This window comes from Babylonia areolata, chromosome 21 (assembly GCF_041734735.1).
Source record: "Babylonia areolata isolate BAREFJ2019XMU chromosome 21, ASM4173473v1, whole genome shotgun sequence".
Taxonomy (NCBI): Eukaryota; Metazoa; Mollusca; class Gastropoda; order Neogastropoda; family Buccinidae; genus Babylonia; species Babylonia areolata.
The window spans coordinates 27,021,312-27,040,047 of NC_134896.1; the positions used below are offsets into that span (position 1 = coordinate 27,021,312).

The following is an 18,736-nucleotide window of genomic DNA, read 5'->3' on the forward strand; positions in this document are numbered from 1 at the left end:
TAATGGAGGCCTATCTGTGAATCACACTTCACAGCCAACTCAGTTTGATCCATGAATCCCCCCTTCCTCCCCAACCCATACTTGCCACAGTTTAGCATTGTGTGCTGTAGAAGCAGACAGCCTGCACACTGACTCACTCAAGCTGTTACACTCAATATCACTATCCTTCAATGTTTAGAAATGTGAAATGCCTAGAAGGTGGATCTGACAACCATTGCCCCAACCCTAAGTCAACAAGGTAACAGCTGGCAGGATCTGGAATGAAGGGAGAAAAGAATCATGGGTAAGAGCTACACAAAGGAACAGGTCTCCACTCTCAATGCACACTTGACATTATATCAATCCAAGCAATGAAGATCTCACCTGTAAAATGAAATCTTGAACAATATATATATGTGTGTGTGTGTGTGTGTGTGTGTGTGTGTGTGTGTATACCGGTATATATATATATGTGTGTGTCCATCGAGATCGATGATGACCATCGTTGTCATCCAGCTGGGGGATGGGGGGAGGGTGGTGGTGGGTTGGGGGGGAGGATGCTCATGAATTTATCTGTGAATGCGCAGATGGCTGAATAGTCCTATCTGCGCACGAAATGTTCGCTGACAGTTGGGGCAGACAAAGACAGGCATACCATTGTCAGGGAGCTTGTTTGCCCGTGACTTTCTGGCCTGCCTCTTCTGAACAGCTGCAGCAGTCCTGTTGGCCTCGCACAACCTGGCGCCTTTGTGCACAGCAGCACGCCATTTGTCACGGTCCACTGCAGATTCCTCCCAGGAGTCCGGGTTGATATCAAACGCTTTCAGAGAGACTTTGAGAGTATCTCTGAAGCGCTTCTTCTGACCTCCGTGTGATCTCTTCCCTTGTTGCAGCTCGCCATAGAAGAGCCTTTTGGGCAGCCGATGGTCTGGCATGCGCGCCACGTGTCCAGCCCAGCGAAGCTGGGACTGCATCAGGATGGTGAAGATGCTGGGAAGGGTGGCTTTTGCGAGCACCTCTGTGTCAGGGGTCTTGTCTTGCCACTTGATGTTCAGTAGCTTCCTGGGGCATGTTGTGTGGAAGTGGTTCAGCTTCTTGGCATGTCGTTGGTACACTGTCCAAGTTTCGCAGGCGTACAGTAGTGTGGGGAGAACTACTGCTCTGTAGACCTTTAGCTTGGTCTCAAGACTAATGCCTCTTCTGTTCCAGACATTTGCACTGAGTCTACCAAAAGTTGCGCTTGCTCTTGCAATCCTGACGTTCACTTCATCGTCGATGGTCGCATTTCGTGACAGTGTGCTGCCAAGGTATGTGAACCGCTCCACCGCACTGAGTCTCTGACCGTTGACTGTGATGTTGGGCTCAACGTAGGGTTTCCCTGGGGCTGGCTGATGGAGAACTTCAGTTTTCCTCGTGCTGATGGTAAGGCCGAAGTTCCTGCTGGCAGTGGCAAACTTGTCAACGCTGAGTTGCATGTCAGCTTCAGATCCAGCGTTGAGGGCACAATCATCAGCAAACAAAAAGTCTCTGATGATGTCTGTCATGACCTTCGTTTTTGCTTGAAGCCTTCTGAGGTTAAACAACTTACCATCTGTTCGGTACTTTAGGCCAATTCCAACATCGCCATCTCTGAAGGCATCAGTAAGCATTGCAGAGAACATGAGGCTGAACAGCGTTGGAGCCAGGACGCAGCCTTGCTTGACACCATTTGTGACAGCAAAAGGAGCAGATGTTTCGCCTTTGTCCTGGACTCGAGCCTGCATGCCTTCATGGAATTGGATGACCAAGGAAATAAATTTCCGAGGGCATCCGTACTTGGCCATGATCTTCCACAGTCCCTCTCTACTCACGGTGTCGAAGGCCTTAGTGAGGTCGACATAGGTGGAGAACAGATCAGCATTTTGCTCCTGACATTTCTCTTGCAGCTGCCTTGCAGCAAACACCATGTCGGTGGTTCCGCGCTCTTTCCGGAATCCACATTGGCTCTCAGGCAAATGACCTTAGTCAAGGTGTGCTGTGAGGCGATTTAGTAGGATCCTGGCAAGTATCTTGCCTGCGATGGACAGCAAGGAAATGCCCCGATGGTTATCACAGGCTTGCCGGTTCCCCTTTCGCTTATACAAGTGAATGATAGATGCATCTTTGAAATCCTGGGGGATCGTCTCTTCTTTCCACATGAGTGAGTACAGCTGATGGAGCTTCTCAGTCAGCACAGTGCCTCCATCCTTGTAGACCTCTGCTGGTATGGAGTCTGAGCCAGGTGCTTTGCCACTGGATAGCAGACGAATTGCTTTCTGGGTCTCAAGAGGTGTTGGCGGATCGTCCAGTGCTTCGTTGATGGGGACTTGTGGGAGACGGTCTATGGCTTCATCATTTATGGAGGAAGGGCGATTTAAGACACTGTTGAAGTGCTCAGCCCAGCGTTCGAGAATTTTCTCCTTCTCGGTGATCAAGGTATTCCCATCTGCACTGAGGAGGGGGGATGATCCTGAGGATGTGGGGCCGTAGACTTCTTTTAAGGCATCATAGAACCTCTTCATATCGTGCCTGTCAGCATATCCCTGGATCTCATCAGCTTTGTCACTCAGCCACTTATCCTGCATCTGGCGTAACTTTTGCTGAACAGTCCTGCGGATGGCATCGTACACATCCTTTTTTGATGTGGACTTTGGGTTGCTCAGGTAGGCTTGATGCAGACGGCGTTTCTCATCCAGAAGCTGCTTGATTTCATCACAGTTTTCATCAAACCAATCTTTGTGCTTTCTGGACATGGGTCCCAGGGTCTCTGAAGCTGTACTATAGATCAGCTCACGCAGGGTCCTCCAGTCAGACTCCACATTCTGGTTGTCCAGAGAGGCGGATTCCAGACGATCTTCCAGCAGCTCCACAAAGGACTGTTTGATGGTGATGTTTTTCAACTTAGCGATGTTGAGCCGTTTTGGAGCCTTCTGGCCTTGGGGGCGTCTCTTGGGCTGGATTCGAATATTCAGCTTCGAGACTACAAGGCGATGGTCTGTCCAACACTCGGCGCTAGATATATATCTTCTCTGGACACAGCCAGAGATGACAATACTTTTATAATATTATTTATAATGACAACTTCAAAAAAAGGACACTGTGTGTGTGTGTGTGCGTGCGTGTGTGTGTGTGTGTGTGTGTGTGTGTGTGTGTGTGTGCGTGTGTGTGTGTGTGTGTGTGTGTGTGTGTGTGTGTGTGTGTGTGTGTGTGTGTGTGTGTGTGTGTGTGTGTATGTGTGTGCATGCGCGTGTGTGTGTGTGTGTGTGTGTGTGTGTGTGTGTGTGTGTGATCTCATGTTGGTTAAAAGGTCAGCCAATGAGAGTGTCAAATGTGCCACAACCTCAAATAAATGACAAGCTGTGGGGAAGAGGTGCCTGATCAAATATTTGTTATACCAGTTAATCCACAGAGAATGTTAATGTGTTATCTGTTGGAGCTGGGCTGTGTTACATAATCATACACTGTCAACAGTAAAGCAAACAAAAAATAGTTTCCGTTGACTCATGGGGGGAGCAGGCTGAAGATGGCTTGTGGTGAAACAGATTATTGGTTCTGTTTACACTAAAATTACAGCATTGCTAACTAGAGCAAGACAAGGATTGGCTTGGTAAAAATTAGAGCAAGACCAGGATTGGGCTGATAATTGGTCAGACGACATTATTACATTTAAATTTGAAAGAGTTTGACTGGGGTTCTGTGCAAATGTTAAAAAGAGAAAGTCTACATGTTGCATTTAATGACACAGTTTTTGCTTTTTAAAAACAGATGACTTGTTTTGAAAGTTAACAAATAAGCACCCGCTTCAGCAAAAAACTGATAATTTTTGTTTCAGTCATAGAGTGGGAAAAGACAATGAGGAAACCAGGGAAAAATCTTTGGCATCCGGCAGTCAGCAAAACAGAACTGAAGCCTCTGTCAGTCTATGTACTTAGTGACTTCTTACTAGTTTTCTTAAATCATGTTATTGTTATCATATATTAGTTTATCAATAATTATACAAATAAATGTTTACAACATTAACTTGCAAATTGTCCCCAGTGGAAGAGACAGTGCAGTGATGAAAAAATGATGGTTAAGAGTTGAGGTAAACAGATGACTGTACATGGACTGTATTTTATTGGTAATACTACTGGTGGCTTATACTTTCATTTCTTTCACTTATATGTCTAATGTCCTTTATCATATTTTGAGAGTTTGTGTTTTTAAATGTGCATTTGTTATATGTATGTATACATGTGTGTGTGTGTGTGTGTGTGTGTGTGTGTGTGTGTGTGTGTGTGCGTGTGTGAGTGTGCATGTGAGTGTGTGTGTGTGAGTGTATGGCTGTGTGTGTGTGTGTGTGTGTGTGTGTGTGTGTGAGTGAGTGTGTGTGTGAGTGTGTGTGAGTGTATGGCTCTGTGTGTGTGTGTGTGTGTGTGTGTGTGTGTGTGTGTGTGTGTGTTTGTGTGTGTGTGTGCATGTGCGCGTGTGGGGGCAACCGCAGTGTGTGTGTGTGTGTGTGTGTGTGTGTGTGCATGCACACGTGCGAGGGTAGAGTTTTGTGTGTGTGTGTGTGTGTGTGTGTGTGTGTGTGTGTGTGTGTGTGTGTGTGTGTATGTGTGTGCATTGTGATTGTCCTTGGTATAAAAATTATATCAACAAACGAATCACCAAACCATTGTGTTGACAACTCTAACGTAGGACCTGAGGATGGAAATGCTTAAATTTTAAACAAATATAATCATAAACTGTGTGTCTGGTCCTGTGGATTGTAAGCTACATGCACCAACTAAGCCGAAACTCAGTACAACAGTCAGTGTTGATAATACATATCCCATCAAAATAATGTCTATATTATACCTTGTTTTCGAACACTGCCGTGTCACAGGAAGGATTCTTGCAGCAATGGTCAGCACAGCTTATGTTGTTCGAAGCATCCTCTTTGAATATTCTTAGAAACTGCGCACCATTGTGTATCGACTCGTTTGACCTGATGATTTTTCCGTCGTTTTTCGTCATGTCACACATACCGTCTTGCACAGTCTTCTTGGACAGATTCGTTTCACTTTTCTTCTCCAGGCGTTTTATTATCTTACTGATAAGAAATTTCTCTTCATCATCCAAATCTAATTTTGGCATATGCTCCTTACACATCAAGGAAGGCAGTAAAGTACATATTACAAACAACAGACCCCACATTTTGACGACAAGCTTTGGTGTCGCAGCAGACATGTTTTGAGGTTGACGACACGATACGATGCAAAAATGCTTCCGGATAGGGAGCTCGCATGCGCACAGCTTGTGCAACTGGAAAAACGTCCTTTCGTCACATGGAGTGGATGGCGGAAGCGTAGACACAAATATCTTGTGTCTGTGGCTGAAAGGATGTCAGTAACATGGCAACCCCAAACCTGACGATTTAACTGTTGCGCGCTAAACCGTATGAGAATGGGTGATAACCGTGAGAGTGGCTGTATGACAAACAAGCGTCTGTTTGTGTTGGCAAAGTGTTTATTTCAATTTTCATGAACATTATTAGAATTTAAGAATGTTCATGAAAATGGAAAGAAATTAAACAGTTCAAACACAAATATATATACACTCACGCCTGCACTTACACAACTGCCTGCACTCCTACTCTTGCACACTCACACACACACATGTTTGCAAGTACATAATTATTCACAGGCATGTACATGGTCACCCACACTGGGTCAGAACATGAATCCATATAACTTTGTGTTCCCCCACCCCCTGTGGCATAAATAAATCTATTTGTGATTCTGTGTCACTGATCATTATAGTGTTAACAGCAATAATAGATTAGTTCACTGGAAACTGTTCTGATTAATTTTCTTCTTCATCGTTTGTGGGCTGCAACTCCCATGTACTCTTGTATGCACATGAGTGGGTTTTTATGTGTATGACCATTTTTACCCTGCCATGTAGGCAGCCATACTCCATTTTTTCAGGGGTGTGCCTGCTGGGTATGTTTGTGTTTCCATAACCCATTGAACGCTGACATGGATTACAGGATCTTTGCTGAGCATATTTGATCATCTGCTTCTGTATACACACAAAGGGAGTTCAGGCACAAGCAGGTCTGCACAAATGTTGACCTGGGAGATCGGAAAATTCTCCACCCTTTACCCACCAGGCACCGTTACCAGGATTCGAACCCAAGACCCTCAGATTGAAAGTCCAACGCTTTAACCACTCTGCTGTTGCGCCCATCACTTATAATCAATTTTATTCATTGGTCACTGGTTTGAAGAAATTTCTATGTTTGCAAAAAAAACGTTTCAGTCATTGTGACTGTTTGATCATATAATACATTCTGTTCAAACAGTCAAACTGACTGAAACTTTTTTTGCAAACATAGAAATGGTTTCTTCAATCCAATGACATTCAAATAAAGTCAAAATCAGAACTGTGGTTTCAAACATATTTTGATATTCCACTTCCATGAGTTCAAAGCACATCAAAACTGGTCCAGATATGTGAGAAATTACTGCACATACATTCAGACTAAAACAACTTGCTACAACTTTGATCTTCAGTCAAGATCATTCTGTAAGCTTTCGGAAGTGGTGTATCTATATGAAATCATCATAGTATAATATATTTGATTGCATTTGCAGGCATACTTCGGTGTGGGAAGTTATGTACTTTTTTTCACTTAGAATCAGAATGCAAGTGAACCTGGCTGCCAACTGGAGAGCGAGCCTTCAAGCACTCAAAGAGCAGCGACCCAAAACTTAGGAGCAACCTTAAGCCTTTAAATCCTCAAAGGACCATATAGCCATCACCTACTGTGATTGCAATCATTTATCTTTCTTGTGGAGGACATGGTGGTGATGTGTGTCCATCGAGATCGATGATGACCATCGTTGTCATCCAGCTGGGGGATGGGGGGAGGGTGGGGGTGAGGGGGGGATGCTCATGAATCTATCTGTGAATGCGCAGATGGCTGAATAGTCCAATCTGCGCACGAAATGTTCGCTGACAGTTGGGGCAGACAAAGACAGGCATATCATTGTTAGCAAGCTTGTTTGCCCATGACTTTCTGGCCTGCCTCTTCTGAACAGCTGCAGCAGTCCTGTTGGCCTCACACAACTTGGCGCCTTTGTGCACAGCAGCGCGCCCTTTGTCATGGTCCACTGCAGATTCCTTCCCGGAGTCAGGGTTGATATCAAACGCTTTCAGAGAGACTTTCAGAGTATCTCTGAAGCGCTTCTTCTGACCTCCGTGTGATCTCTTCCCTTGTTGCAGCTCGCCATAGAAGAGCCTTTTGGGCAGCCGATGGTCTGGCATGCGCGCCACGTGTCCAGCCCAGCAAAGCTGGGACTGCATCAGGATGGTGAAGATGCTGGGAATGGTGGCTTTTGCAAGCACCTCCGTGTCTGGGGTCCTGTCTTGCCACTTGATGTTTAGTAGCTTCCTGGGGCATGTTGTGTGGAAGTGGTTCAGCTTCTTGGCATGTCGTTGGTACTGTCCAAGTTTCGCAGGCGTACAGTAGTGTGGGGAGAACTACTGCTCTGTAGACCTTTAACTTGGTCTCAAGACCAATGCCTCTTGAGGAGGATATAAAGAGAAACTAAGGACTGTTTGGAGTTCCATATTTTTTAGACTGCAAGCAGTATTTTGATGTTGTTTTCTCTTTTCTGTCCAACTATAGGTTAGTTCCCAATCAAACCATTTCTTTTCACATTATTTTTTCACTTCAATTCCTTGGTGAAAACCATTAGATACGACTCTTGTGATAGAATTGACAACTGGTGATAATTCCTTGAGCAGACACTGCTGATGATAGGATTTTTTTTTTCTGTTCCGTCATCATCACAATTCCAGACGCTTATTCTGAATTCCCCATACACAGCCACGCCCAGTTTATCTGCAGCTGTCCTGATGCCAGTGACCAGATGCTCATTCTGAACCCCTCATACACAGCCACGCCGTTTATCTGCAGCTGTCCTGATGCCAGTAGTTCACAGGAGCTATCAGTGTTGGGTGGCCACACAGTCATTTTGCTGGTGTTCAGTAGTACCTGTTCTGACTCAGCCTATGCAAGGACATCACATACAAAGCTCTCTGCTGATGTCAGTGACTGTTCAGTTGCCTGCTGGTGATAGTTTCTTTTCTTGTGTTTGACAGTCAGCAAACATCATCCACTTTCTCATGAAAGCTCAACATATTCACTTCTTTTTTTTTTTTCGGTGAAAATGACAAGGTGTGTAAACACACGTGGATAATAAGTAATTAAGACGTCCATGAACTAAGTCCCTAATACAGCCCTATGTCTGAATAAACAGTGTGACTTATGGATTGACTTATGACTTGTCAGTTCTGTGATGTGGTGGAAAGTGAAAGCTTCAGGTAATGTCCCATGTATCTACGGTACATGCTTTTTTTAATAAACAGTGTGACTTATGGATTGACTTATGACTTGTCAGTTCTGTGATGTGGTGGAAAGTGAAAGCTTCAGGTAATGTCCCATGTATCTAGAGTACATGCTTTTTTAATAAACAGTGTGACTTATGGATTGACTTATGACTTGTCAGTTCTGTGATGTGGTGGAAAGTGAAAGCTTCAGGTAGTGTCCCATGTATCTACGGTACATGCTTTTTTATTCTTGCTTTTTTTTTCTTTCTTTTTTTAATTTTTTTTTAAAGAATATGAGAGCACATATGCATATGAACATCTGTGTACAAGAATGAGTGTGTGCAAACACATATGGCAACATACAATATGCAGTTATGTTGTTGTAGCAACAGAAGTAGTAGTGGTGGTAAAGGCCTGTCTTGCAAGACAATGGGATGCATTTGTTGAATTCATACAATGCATCCAAATGGAACAGCATATGCACTGGCTGAATAGTGTTGCTAAACTTGAATATGAAATGGAAAGTTGTTGCAGCTGCTATGAAAATCTGTGAATGTAATTACCAACGTGTATATGTGTGTGTTAGCCCAACACTGAGCTTATATCACAGATTGACATAAGTTTACATATGGGCCAACAGCAAGGTGAGAGCTGTATTATCAATGGTTTCTCCAGTCAATGGGAAACCATTTACAGCTTAGTCTTTTTGTGAAGGACTATGACTCTCAAACTAGGAGGCAAAATTGCACTGGCTCTTAGTGCTGCAGCCTTGTGGGCTAGTTGGCCTTTGGGAACCATCCCAACGCCGACTGTCCTAAAACCCTCTTGGCAGAGAGAGTGGGGATGTAACTTGGGCAAGACACTCTCCACTATAATCAAATTCTAGCCCAAATAGTCGGAACAGCAGTTGCCTCCTCTGCTGTTCTGATGGTCATAGTCGGACACGACTATCATATATATATATATATATATATATATGTGTGTGTGCGTTTGTGTGCTTTTGTAGAATAACAAGTCTTTCAAACAACATAGACATCACACACAATTAGTGTAATTATCATCATTGCACTGTATTTTTCAACTGTCCAAGTGCAGCTTTCCTCCTTAACTTATTTGCATGGACATGTTTTTCACGTGAAAATATTTCTCATGATAAGAATAAAACTCAACTTAAAAGTATATGATACTGTCACAAGCTGTCCAGCATATGTATCTAAAACAATTCTCACATTTTTTGAAACAGTAAAAACATGATCTACTTAGGCGTACATAAAATGCATTAATGTAGCAAAACATTTAGGTTTGAGGAATGGTCCACAGAAATTAACTAAAAACTATATTATTTAAAAACTGTGACAAAACTCATTTTGCAAACACTTTAAATGCTGCACCTTCTCAACAGTTTCTCAGTTTTGTTGTCACTGAGCATCATGCTGCTTGAGTGCGTGCATGTGTGTGTACATGGAAGCATGCATGCATATGTGTGCATGTTTGTATGTGTGATCAAATATACAACTCTACAACTGAAGCGATATAATGTCAATGCCTGTTGTTTGAATCCAAGCAGTGTAGGCTTTGATACATCTGTCTGTTTCTTGGACACCAACAGTCATACTGATGGAGACAACTGAACAACACTAAAGTACCACAGATGAGTGCAGGGTCTCCTTTGGCAAGTGACACTGGGCATTTTGTGAACTTCTGATGCTGACATCTGACCCAAGACACTGTGGCATGCTGGACAGCAAGACATTCCATAAACAAGACACAAAAGATTCAGGGGAAAAACAACAAAGTAAACACTGAGATTTAATAGCCTGCAGTTATTTGGACATGAAACAGAATGCTGCCAGAATTGTTCATTGCTTGCTGCAAGCACAGATTTTTTTCACAGGTGAGAAGACATGGCACGGAAATGATGTCTACTGCTGAGGCATGACACGAATGAAGGAGAGCAGGTAGCCACCTGTACCTGACATACTCATGAGCGGGTGTGTTCTGGATGGCAGCACCTGCAACACAAAGTGATAAATTGTATTATTTCATTTTGTATTTGAATCAATGGAATAGTCTGCCAGTTATCATTTAACAGTCACTGATGGATGCATGTACACATTCTGACATTACACACCCTCTCATGCACAAACACTCCATCATTCGGTCTCTCTCATACACATAACCTACACATGCTGTTATTTGAAAATCCGTTCTTTCTGAAAATGTCTTGTCAGACTTGTGTATACAAGTCACACTGAGTGAATTTAACTCTTTCACCCATAAAAAATGTAGTGTTGACAGCTGTTAGTATGGCAGACACAGATGCTCACATACATGCTCAGGTTATAATGTGAGACGTCAACAGTGTTGTTGACACAGTCATTTGTGTAACTCTTCTTTCCTTTTAAGTCCATACTGATCTATTCAAAGAGGTAACTGTTTGCTCCTTGCCATTATCCTTCATACCACAAAATGGGGTGAAAGGAAAAAAAAACACTGTTCACACCCACACTTAAATTGTCTCTTTTTCCCTATCACATTAAACCTTCTTGCACACACACACATACACACACACTCTATCTCTCTCTCACCAGTACACACATTTACGCAAGAATATATAAAAATTTACACAACCAGAAGAAACAAACTCACCTGGTATTCTCTGTACCATGATTCAGAAAGCTTCAGCTGAATACCACAGCCACTCTCCTTCACTTTGGTAAAACATTCCACCAGAGGCTGAAAACACACGTTTTCACGTGAATACATGGACTATCTTTATACAAACACAACAAGATATGTTTACGTACATCAATTTTTATTTATTCATACACATCATGACATAAAAAAAAAAAGAAAATAATATGTGAGCATCACTGTTTACAATGCACAGGAAACCTCTGTGTGAGGAGATGTGAGTCAAGCCAAAGTTGCACAAAAGACATGATGTCCACCACCCCAACCCCGTAATCTTCCAAAGGTAACTATAGTCACCTCTGTACTGTTGACCTGCAGCACCCATCAACAAAGGATGAAATGACCATGAACTGAAGAAGCCTGAAGAAAATATAACTGATATGTGGAAATTGAGAGATCATGCACACACACAGAGACACACAGGTATGTGCTGTCACTCTCTAACTGACCCCAACACATACCTCTTTATGCTGGCAGAACACTACCACAGGCCTTGAAGGTGCCACGTACGGGAGAAGTCTCATCAGTATTGCCACACAGTCATACTTTGTGGCAATTATCAAGCTGTAACATGAAAAGTGTCACATATGAAGCTTCCACAATGTAGGGATAGTTTCAACATTTTAGTTCTTACTTTATATATGGCAAAAATAACAAACACAAAAGAATCCATGTACCAAAAACAAAAAAACTATACATTACATCATATTTCTATATCTACCTACCTATATAATATATATATATAAATTTTCATGATAGTTTCTATGTTACATTCATACATCAGAGAGTGCATAAATAATACGCAATAATATCCACACCAAACAAACATGCAAAATTAGACAATACTAAAGAGTCTGATATGCTTCTGAATGTTACAAATAAATGATACAATCCTGTAGTATGGATTAAACCTATCTCAGTTCAGTGAAGCAATGTCAAAATTCAGTCAGTGATAGTTAATTGCTGAGGCTATGATTTTGTTTCATGCACTATGAGACCAAGGCTAATGACACCTGGACCCTATCACAACAGCCCAATGGCAAGGATTTCTGAAGATTGTCAGCAATCCTTTTCCATGAAATCCACACACACACACACACACACAAAGCACACAGACACACACACACACAAAGCACACAGGTATACACCAAACACAAAAATGTTTGACACATGATGCAAATCTAGTAAGCACCTGTCAAGATTCTTGTCACTCAGAATGGTTGCTGCCTCACGGAGTCGTTCAGCTCGTAGCTGTCTTTTGGCTGCTTGCTCTGCAGGATTCTTTAAGACAGTCAACAGAGGGCTTTTACAACACACCCTGTCACACTTCTTTCACCTTGTAACTTATTTTCATTCAGTTATCCAGTAATCCTATCACCTGGATCATTGTCATTGAGACAACAATCAGTCAGGTGACAGAAGGTTACAAAGCGTACAGTCATGTCGAGTGGTCAACAGACTTTGAATGGAGAGACAACTTTCAAATATGTTCAGAGATGTTTGTAATGTCTGTGTGTGCCATACATGTGAAATACTGTTGAGAAAGCATATGCATTCCAGAAGTGTGCAAGAGATATGATGCATGAGTGCTAAATATTCACAATATTCATGAATTATATCACATATATTTAGAAATACAGAGATCAGTTTATTTTCTTATGTGACAAAAAATCAATTGAACCGTTTACTTCGTCACTGGTGTGTGTGTGTGGTGTTTGTGTGTAGTCTATGAACTGAGATAATGGGTATGTACAGTGCACTGAGTTGCATTACACAAGGTTGTGTTCTATGTAAAAATCATTCATCAATATTTCTAAGTTAATACATCTGATCATCATGTTGTAATTTCAAAGTGATGTTCTGGTCAACCTTCTGTACTTCTTGCCTCAATTTATGCACCTCATTATCACAGGTCCTCGACTAGTTCACTGTTTAATGTTGCCTTCCATAAGTAATCACCTTGATTAACACTAATATACCTAATTATCAGCCTTTTTTTTCTGTTAGTTAAAAACAACACTGATAATTAATTTCTCTTTGCAGAAGTATTCAGTACTCTGTATTATAACAGCATTCTGCTTTAGCCAGCAGCACTCACGTTTCTGGGTTTTCCCCTTTTCTGTCTCGTGTTACTCTTTTCCTTCCCTTCCACCTTTGCCTCTGTGATCTTGTCCAAAGGATCATCACCCTCTTCATCCTCCTTCTCATCAGGGGCAGGTTCACCGTCATTGTCTTTATCCACTTCCATCGCAGAGGCTGTGGACTCAGGTTGTGCACTCTTGTCATCTTGCTGCTTAGTCGTATCACCTGAGCTTTCCACTTTAGGAACTGCGTCTCCTGCTTCTGAAGTGTTGACAACAGCATCAGTTCTGTCTGATGGGTCTTCTGCAGACAGGAGTGTGCCATCTTCTAATGATGCCAGCTTGTTGAGGGGAAACTCCAGTAGTGTTTTCATCTGGTCCTCTGGGAAGTTGAACTCACTGACCACATGCCTGCAAGAAATGATAAGTGCTGAATGGAACGTAACGAATTTTGTCATAACTAATGCACATATAGTCTAAAGAAAATGCGTTGGAATGATCTTACATCCATACATGACCAAACACAAACCATACATGCACAAGAGAAGAATAAACATGCTTTTTAATTTTATAAATATGTGCCCTTCTTTGAAGAGAATGGGGTGTCCATCTGATGAATGAGAAGATAAATATGTGCAGAAAACACACACACAAGTACACATGTAAGCACTGAACAAACATAAAAGATTCAATGAGGATTTTGTAACCATCATACCCGAGCACAATAATATATTGAAATTTTGTTAAGTATGAATATGTGTTAATAATGTGTACACTCATCTTTTATAAATGAACACTGGTGTTAAAAGTATATGAAAGTATACATGGTAGGAAAGAAAGCATCTTTAAAATGCAGGCACCATTCATGCACAAATTTACAGGCATTCCAAACACTCACCTGTTCATATCATTACCAGGAAACAGGTGAATAACTCTTCCACAACCTGTAAATACATTGAAATGCACACATATATAACACAATCTTCATTTCAGTTAATCTTTTAAAATAAAAGTACAAATTGACATTTTGGAAAACACTCAGATTTTTAGTTTCAGTTTCTAAAGGAAGCATCACTGCATTCAGACAAATCCATATGCACACACCAGATATGCTGGGCAGCATAACCCAACACACTAGTCAGGCCTTCAGTTCATGCATACATTTTTGTTGTTGTTTTTTTGCTGCCCCATCATCTATACCATTTCAGTGGCATTACTCCCACACTGCTCATTCTGAATCCCCCATACATGGCCACACCTGGGTTTGTCTGTCTCAGTCCCAGCACTGGCAGTCCACAGGGAACAATTGATGCATACATATTCGTGTACCTATTAGAGTGGATTTCTTCTACAGAATTTTGTCAAAGGTCAAAACTAATGTTGCCATAGGTTCTTTTGCAGTAAGCCAAGTGTTGGTCTATCTTCTCATCTGAATGAGAAGAAACTGTTTTACTTTCCAGCTAAACTTGGGAGAAAGGGTGAGACCTGGATTTTTGTTTTTGTTTTTTGTTCAGAAAAGGACATAAACATAATTCCTATGCAACTTAACCCATGCTCTGTCACTGTCAGCACACCACAGACCGGCCATCTGCAAAATCCCCCACACAGGACTCTGACCAATCGGCTATACTGTATGTTCTTCAATGGCGTTACCTCTCATGTTTATCTACCAACCTTTCCATGACCCCTTTACTGTTTGCACCCCCCTCCTTTCCATGACGTCTCCTGTTTACCTCCCCTTCTTTCCATGACCCTTCTCTTGTTTACCTCCAATCCTTTCCATAACCTCTCTCCTATTTATCTACCATCCTTTCTGTTATGTTTTGTCATCCTTTTGTACAACACTGAAGTCAGGAGAGCATATTTGGTATGACAGTTATAATTAATATTGTTTACGCTGAAATGCCATGCAGGAGGCTTCACACAGTGAACTGAAATGTTGACACATATTTAGAACAAGGGACAATACTCGCAAGGTTAGTTACCAAAACAATTATGTTACCCTGTCCATGACCCTTCCTCTCCTTTTACCTCCCATCCTTTCCATGACAGTGCCCAGCACCAGGCCATGACATGACTCCACCACCGCCACTGTGGATCCTGACATCACGTTGCTGTAGCACAACAGCTGAGACAGACTGTCTGCACGCAGGTTGCTGTAAAAACACACAAGCTACAGCAGGTAGAATGTGTACAGTCGCATAAAAGTATGTTACACTGTGCTGATAAATTGCTGCCATCATCATCTGCATTGTTTCAGTGGCATTACTCCTGAGTTGCTCATTCTGAGTCCTAATCTTTTCATTTTACTTACAACCAGTGAAAAACAGTTTAACAATTTTATCTCAGATATATATCTGGAAAAATGTGAAAAAGAATCTGACAATTTCACCATAAATACATTTAGAAAAATATGCATCTGAGGCTACCAACATTTTAAATGTTGTGCAACAGAAACATATCTACGAAAATAAATGCCAATAAACGTCTGACATACAATACAATAAAAGAGATAGCTTGTGAAACTAAATGTAAAAATACAAATCTAACATACGCACTCACCATATTTTGGAAGGACTGTGTTTGAAGGTGTCCAACAGTAACCTGGAGCTGGGATGAAGAATCCGAAATACTAACATGTGTCTGCAAAAAATAGAACACATGGTTTCACCTCAGCAGGGGTGTGGGATGAATGTGCGTGTGCATGCGAGTGTGTGTGTGTGTGTGTGCATGCGTGCGTGCGTGCGTGTGTGTGTGCGTGTGTGTGTGTGCACGTGTGTGAGTCCGTGCGTGCGTGTGCGTATGTGTGTGGATGTGTGTGGGGGTGCTTGTGCAAGTATATACGTGTGTGCATGCATGAGTGCGTATTTGTACCCTCACAGTTCAAACAATATGCTTTCATAATCCTCAAACACCAGACATACAGGCATATGCATACATACATCTAATGCAATCACTATCACAATACTGACAATAATAAGACCAGTATAAATGACAGAAAACCAATAAAATATCCACAATACATATCAACCTTGAGAGTTAATGAGATAATACTGACAAATAATGCACATTATTCACCCCCACACAGAAAATCAAGCAAATATGCATCCATACATGTGCAGTTTCTTATGTACAAAGATACATGCATGAACACTGACACACATCACACGCATGGACACACACATACAAAAATACCACCACAACCACTATTACCCTATCAAAAACCACAAACATCACCCTACTCCACAGGCATGCATATCATATATAACAACACATACTTTTTCTTCTTCTTTTTGATGTATTTTTCTTGGGAGAATTCTGTCTTGGTCTTGAATGTTTCACTCTGTTCAACAAGTTTTTCCACAATATCCTGAAAACAAAAACATCACAGACACAGAATTAAAACTCAATCAGCCATAAACTGATAAAATGTAAAAAGATGGGAAACATGTATTCATTCAACAGCTGAGACTTTTCCCCACAAAAACAGCGTGGCACTAAAACGCAAAGAAATTGGAACACATAATTATTCTCTTTACTTCATGTCAAAAGATGCCAATAACGATGATGACAATGCTGCTATGGAGATCCATTATGTTTGGGAGGACATGACAAGCGTGTACACTATACCTCTTTTTATAATAGATCATGCATTTCTTTTTAATATTCACCCCAATAATTCAATTTTTCTTTTTATTCAATGCATAGATAAGAATGGTCCTCAATGAAGAATGTTTACTACTAATACTGTACTAACAGACTCACCTGCCCAGAGAGGCCTTCCTCTTTCATCTTCATTATCTCCTCCTGTGTCAGCTTTTGGTTCTCTCCAGAGTCCACCAGGTCTCTATTGTCTTTTCCTGACTCTGAAAACAGTTGAAAAGAGTAATATGAACATACAGTACCCATACTACAGAAGGCTGTCTAATATTCAAGTGTGGAACTGTTTGTTATAATCTGATTTCTGTCTCTTGGTCAGTCTCAAGTCTATCTCTGTATCTTTCTTTATGTACTGACTCACATAGAGAAGCACTATTCAAGACAGGTAAACAAGTTTAAATAGAAAACAATATTAAAAATAGGTTAAATCACTTGTATTCAAGAAGACATAATATCAATAACATCTTTCTTTTTTTCCCGTTTGAACAATATTCCTGGCTTATTTCTATCTCTTGACACATCTTTCCCTCCCACACCTCTTGTTCCTCTTCTTCCAAGTAATGAAAACATCAGTATGCTCATGAAACTATTGTTTTGTGAGAGGTTGCTGCAGAGTGTGATTTGACTGGACTGCCGAGGGAAGCACTGTCAGTTGACAGGGGAGGTGGAGGTGGGGGTGGGGGTGGCGGCTGGAGGAGACAGTTCACTGGTGTGTTCATGAATTCTGTAACTGATATTGTAACTCAGCATTCTTAATTACTTGCAACATCGGATGATCCACTGGCACCATTTTCAGAGGATGTGGCAACCACAAGTTTTCCATGCTGGACCTCAAACAGTGTTCCATACTGTTGTCCAATAATGTCCTGCCCTTTCAGCTTGGTTTTCTCAAAGAAGATGTTTCTGAAACAAATATACACACAAATACACATTGGGTTATGACGTACCTTTTGTTAATAAAATGCAGGATTGGTTACTACAGTGGCAGCTGGCCATAAAACCAAAAAGTACCATGTCCTGCTGTGTGTCAAGTTGTATAAGCATTCAGCTATGAGTAACATTCCAATATTGGCACATGGGGATTGTGTGACTTACCTCAGTTCAGTTCAGGAAGAAGGCGACAGAATGGTTAAGACACCCATCTGCCAATTCAGAGGATCTGGGTTCAAATCCCGCTCTGGCCCTTTCTACCAAGTTTGACTGGAAAATCAAACTGAGCATCTAGTAATTCTGATGAGACGAAAAACCAAGGCCTGACTAAGCGTGTTTGGTTATGCTGCTGGCCAGGCATCTGCCTAGCAGATGTGATGTAGCATATAGATTTGTCTGACTGCAGTGGTGCCTCCTTGAGAAACTGAAATTGAAACAGTTCACCGAGTTCAGTTCAGTTACTGAAGGAGGAGTCACTGCGTTCTGGCAAAACCATACATGCTAAATTCAAAGCAGATGCCTGGCCAGCAGCATAACCCAACATGCTTAGTCAGGCCTTGCGGGGGAAAACATTTTAACCCCCCCCCCCCCCCCCCCCCCCCCCCCCCCCAACCTCCTCACCACCCACCCAACAATTCAATTTGTCAAATTGATATAATTAGAAATCAAAATGAGACTACTAGTACAACTACTCCAACAAATAAATGAATAAATAAATAATGATGATAATAATGAAATGTAAAGTACATTAAAATAACGTACCTCGCTTTATTAACTTGAAACACCTTGGACTTGTCATCTGTTTGAAAAACAACATGATGACCATCTAACACGACCATCGGTCGTGTCATATCAGAATATAGTCTGAAAAACCTGCAATAACGTGCAGAACCAAACCAGAAACTGAAAATAGACCGCGTGGTGTCCCTAGCTTCCCTCAAAGAATTAGACTCAACAAAAACGTGCACAACCAAAACTGAAACTGAAAATTTTCCGCGTGGTGTCCCTTGCTT

General features: G+C 41.7%; 2 protein-coding genes across 2 annotated transcripts in view; both read right to left on the bottom strand.

Annotated features, from left to right (window-relative positions):
• The window catches only part of LOC143296322 (uncharacterized), a 20,256-nt gene extending 15,013 nt beyond the window's left edge, over nucleotides 1-5,243 (bottom strand). Inside the window, exon 1 of the mRNA XM_076608191.1 lies at nucleotides 4,837-5,243. Within this exon, the coding sequence (XP_076464306.1) occupies nucleotides 4,837-5,208 (372 nt within the window). The 5' untranslated portion in view covers nucleotides 5,209-5,243. The remainder of the gene's footprint in view (nucleotides 1-4,836) is intronic.
• Nucleotides 5,244-9,413: 4,170 nt separating this feature from the next.
• Nucleotides 9,414-18,734, bottom strand: LOC143295993 (tRNA (adenine(58)-N(1))-methyltransferase non-catalytic subunit TRM6-like). Its single transcript, XM_076607725.1, has 12 exons — nucleotides 18,486-18,734; nucleotides 17,554-17,696; nucleotides 16,899-16,999; nucleotides 16,412-16,503; nucleotides 15,696-15,776; nucleotides 15,165-15,289; nucleotides 14,032-14,077; nucleotides 13,151-13,544; nucleotides 12,245-12,333; nucleotides 11,514-11,616; nucleotides 11,008-11,094; nucleotides 9,414-10,370 (listed from the first exon to the last, which is right to left on the bottom strand). The coding sequence occupies exons 1-12, from the start codon at nucleotides 18,572-18,574 to the stop codon at nucleotides 10,281-10,283; spliced, it is 1,440 nt and encodes a 479-aa protein (XP_076463840.1). The 5' UTR covers nucleotides 18,575-18,734; the 3' UTR covers nucleotides 9,414-10,280.
• Nucleotides 18,735-18,736: the final 2 nt, after the last annotated feature.

Excerpts from the sequence above, each read along its gene's own strand:
- LOC143295993 (XM_076607725.1), bottom strand. The coding sequence starts at position 18,574 with ATGACACGACCGATGGTCGTGTTAGATGGTCATCATGTTGTTTTTCAA. Across the intron at positions 12,334-13,150 it reads AAAGGGGAAAACCCAGAAAC|AATCCTGCAGAGCAAGCAGC; the intron begins GTGAGTGCTGCT and ends ACTGTCTTAAAG. Across the intron at positions 11,617-12,244 it reads AGTGACAAGAATCTTGACAG|CTTGATAATTGCCACAAAGT; the intron begins GTGCTTACTAGA and ends TTCATGTTACAG.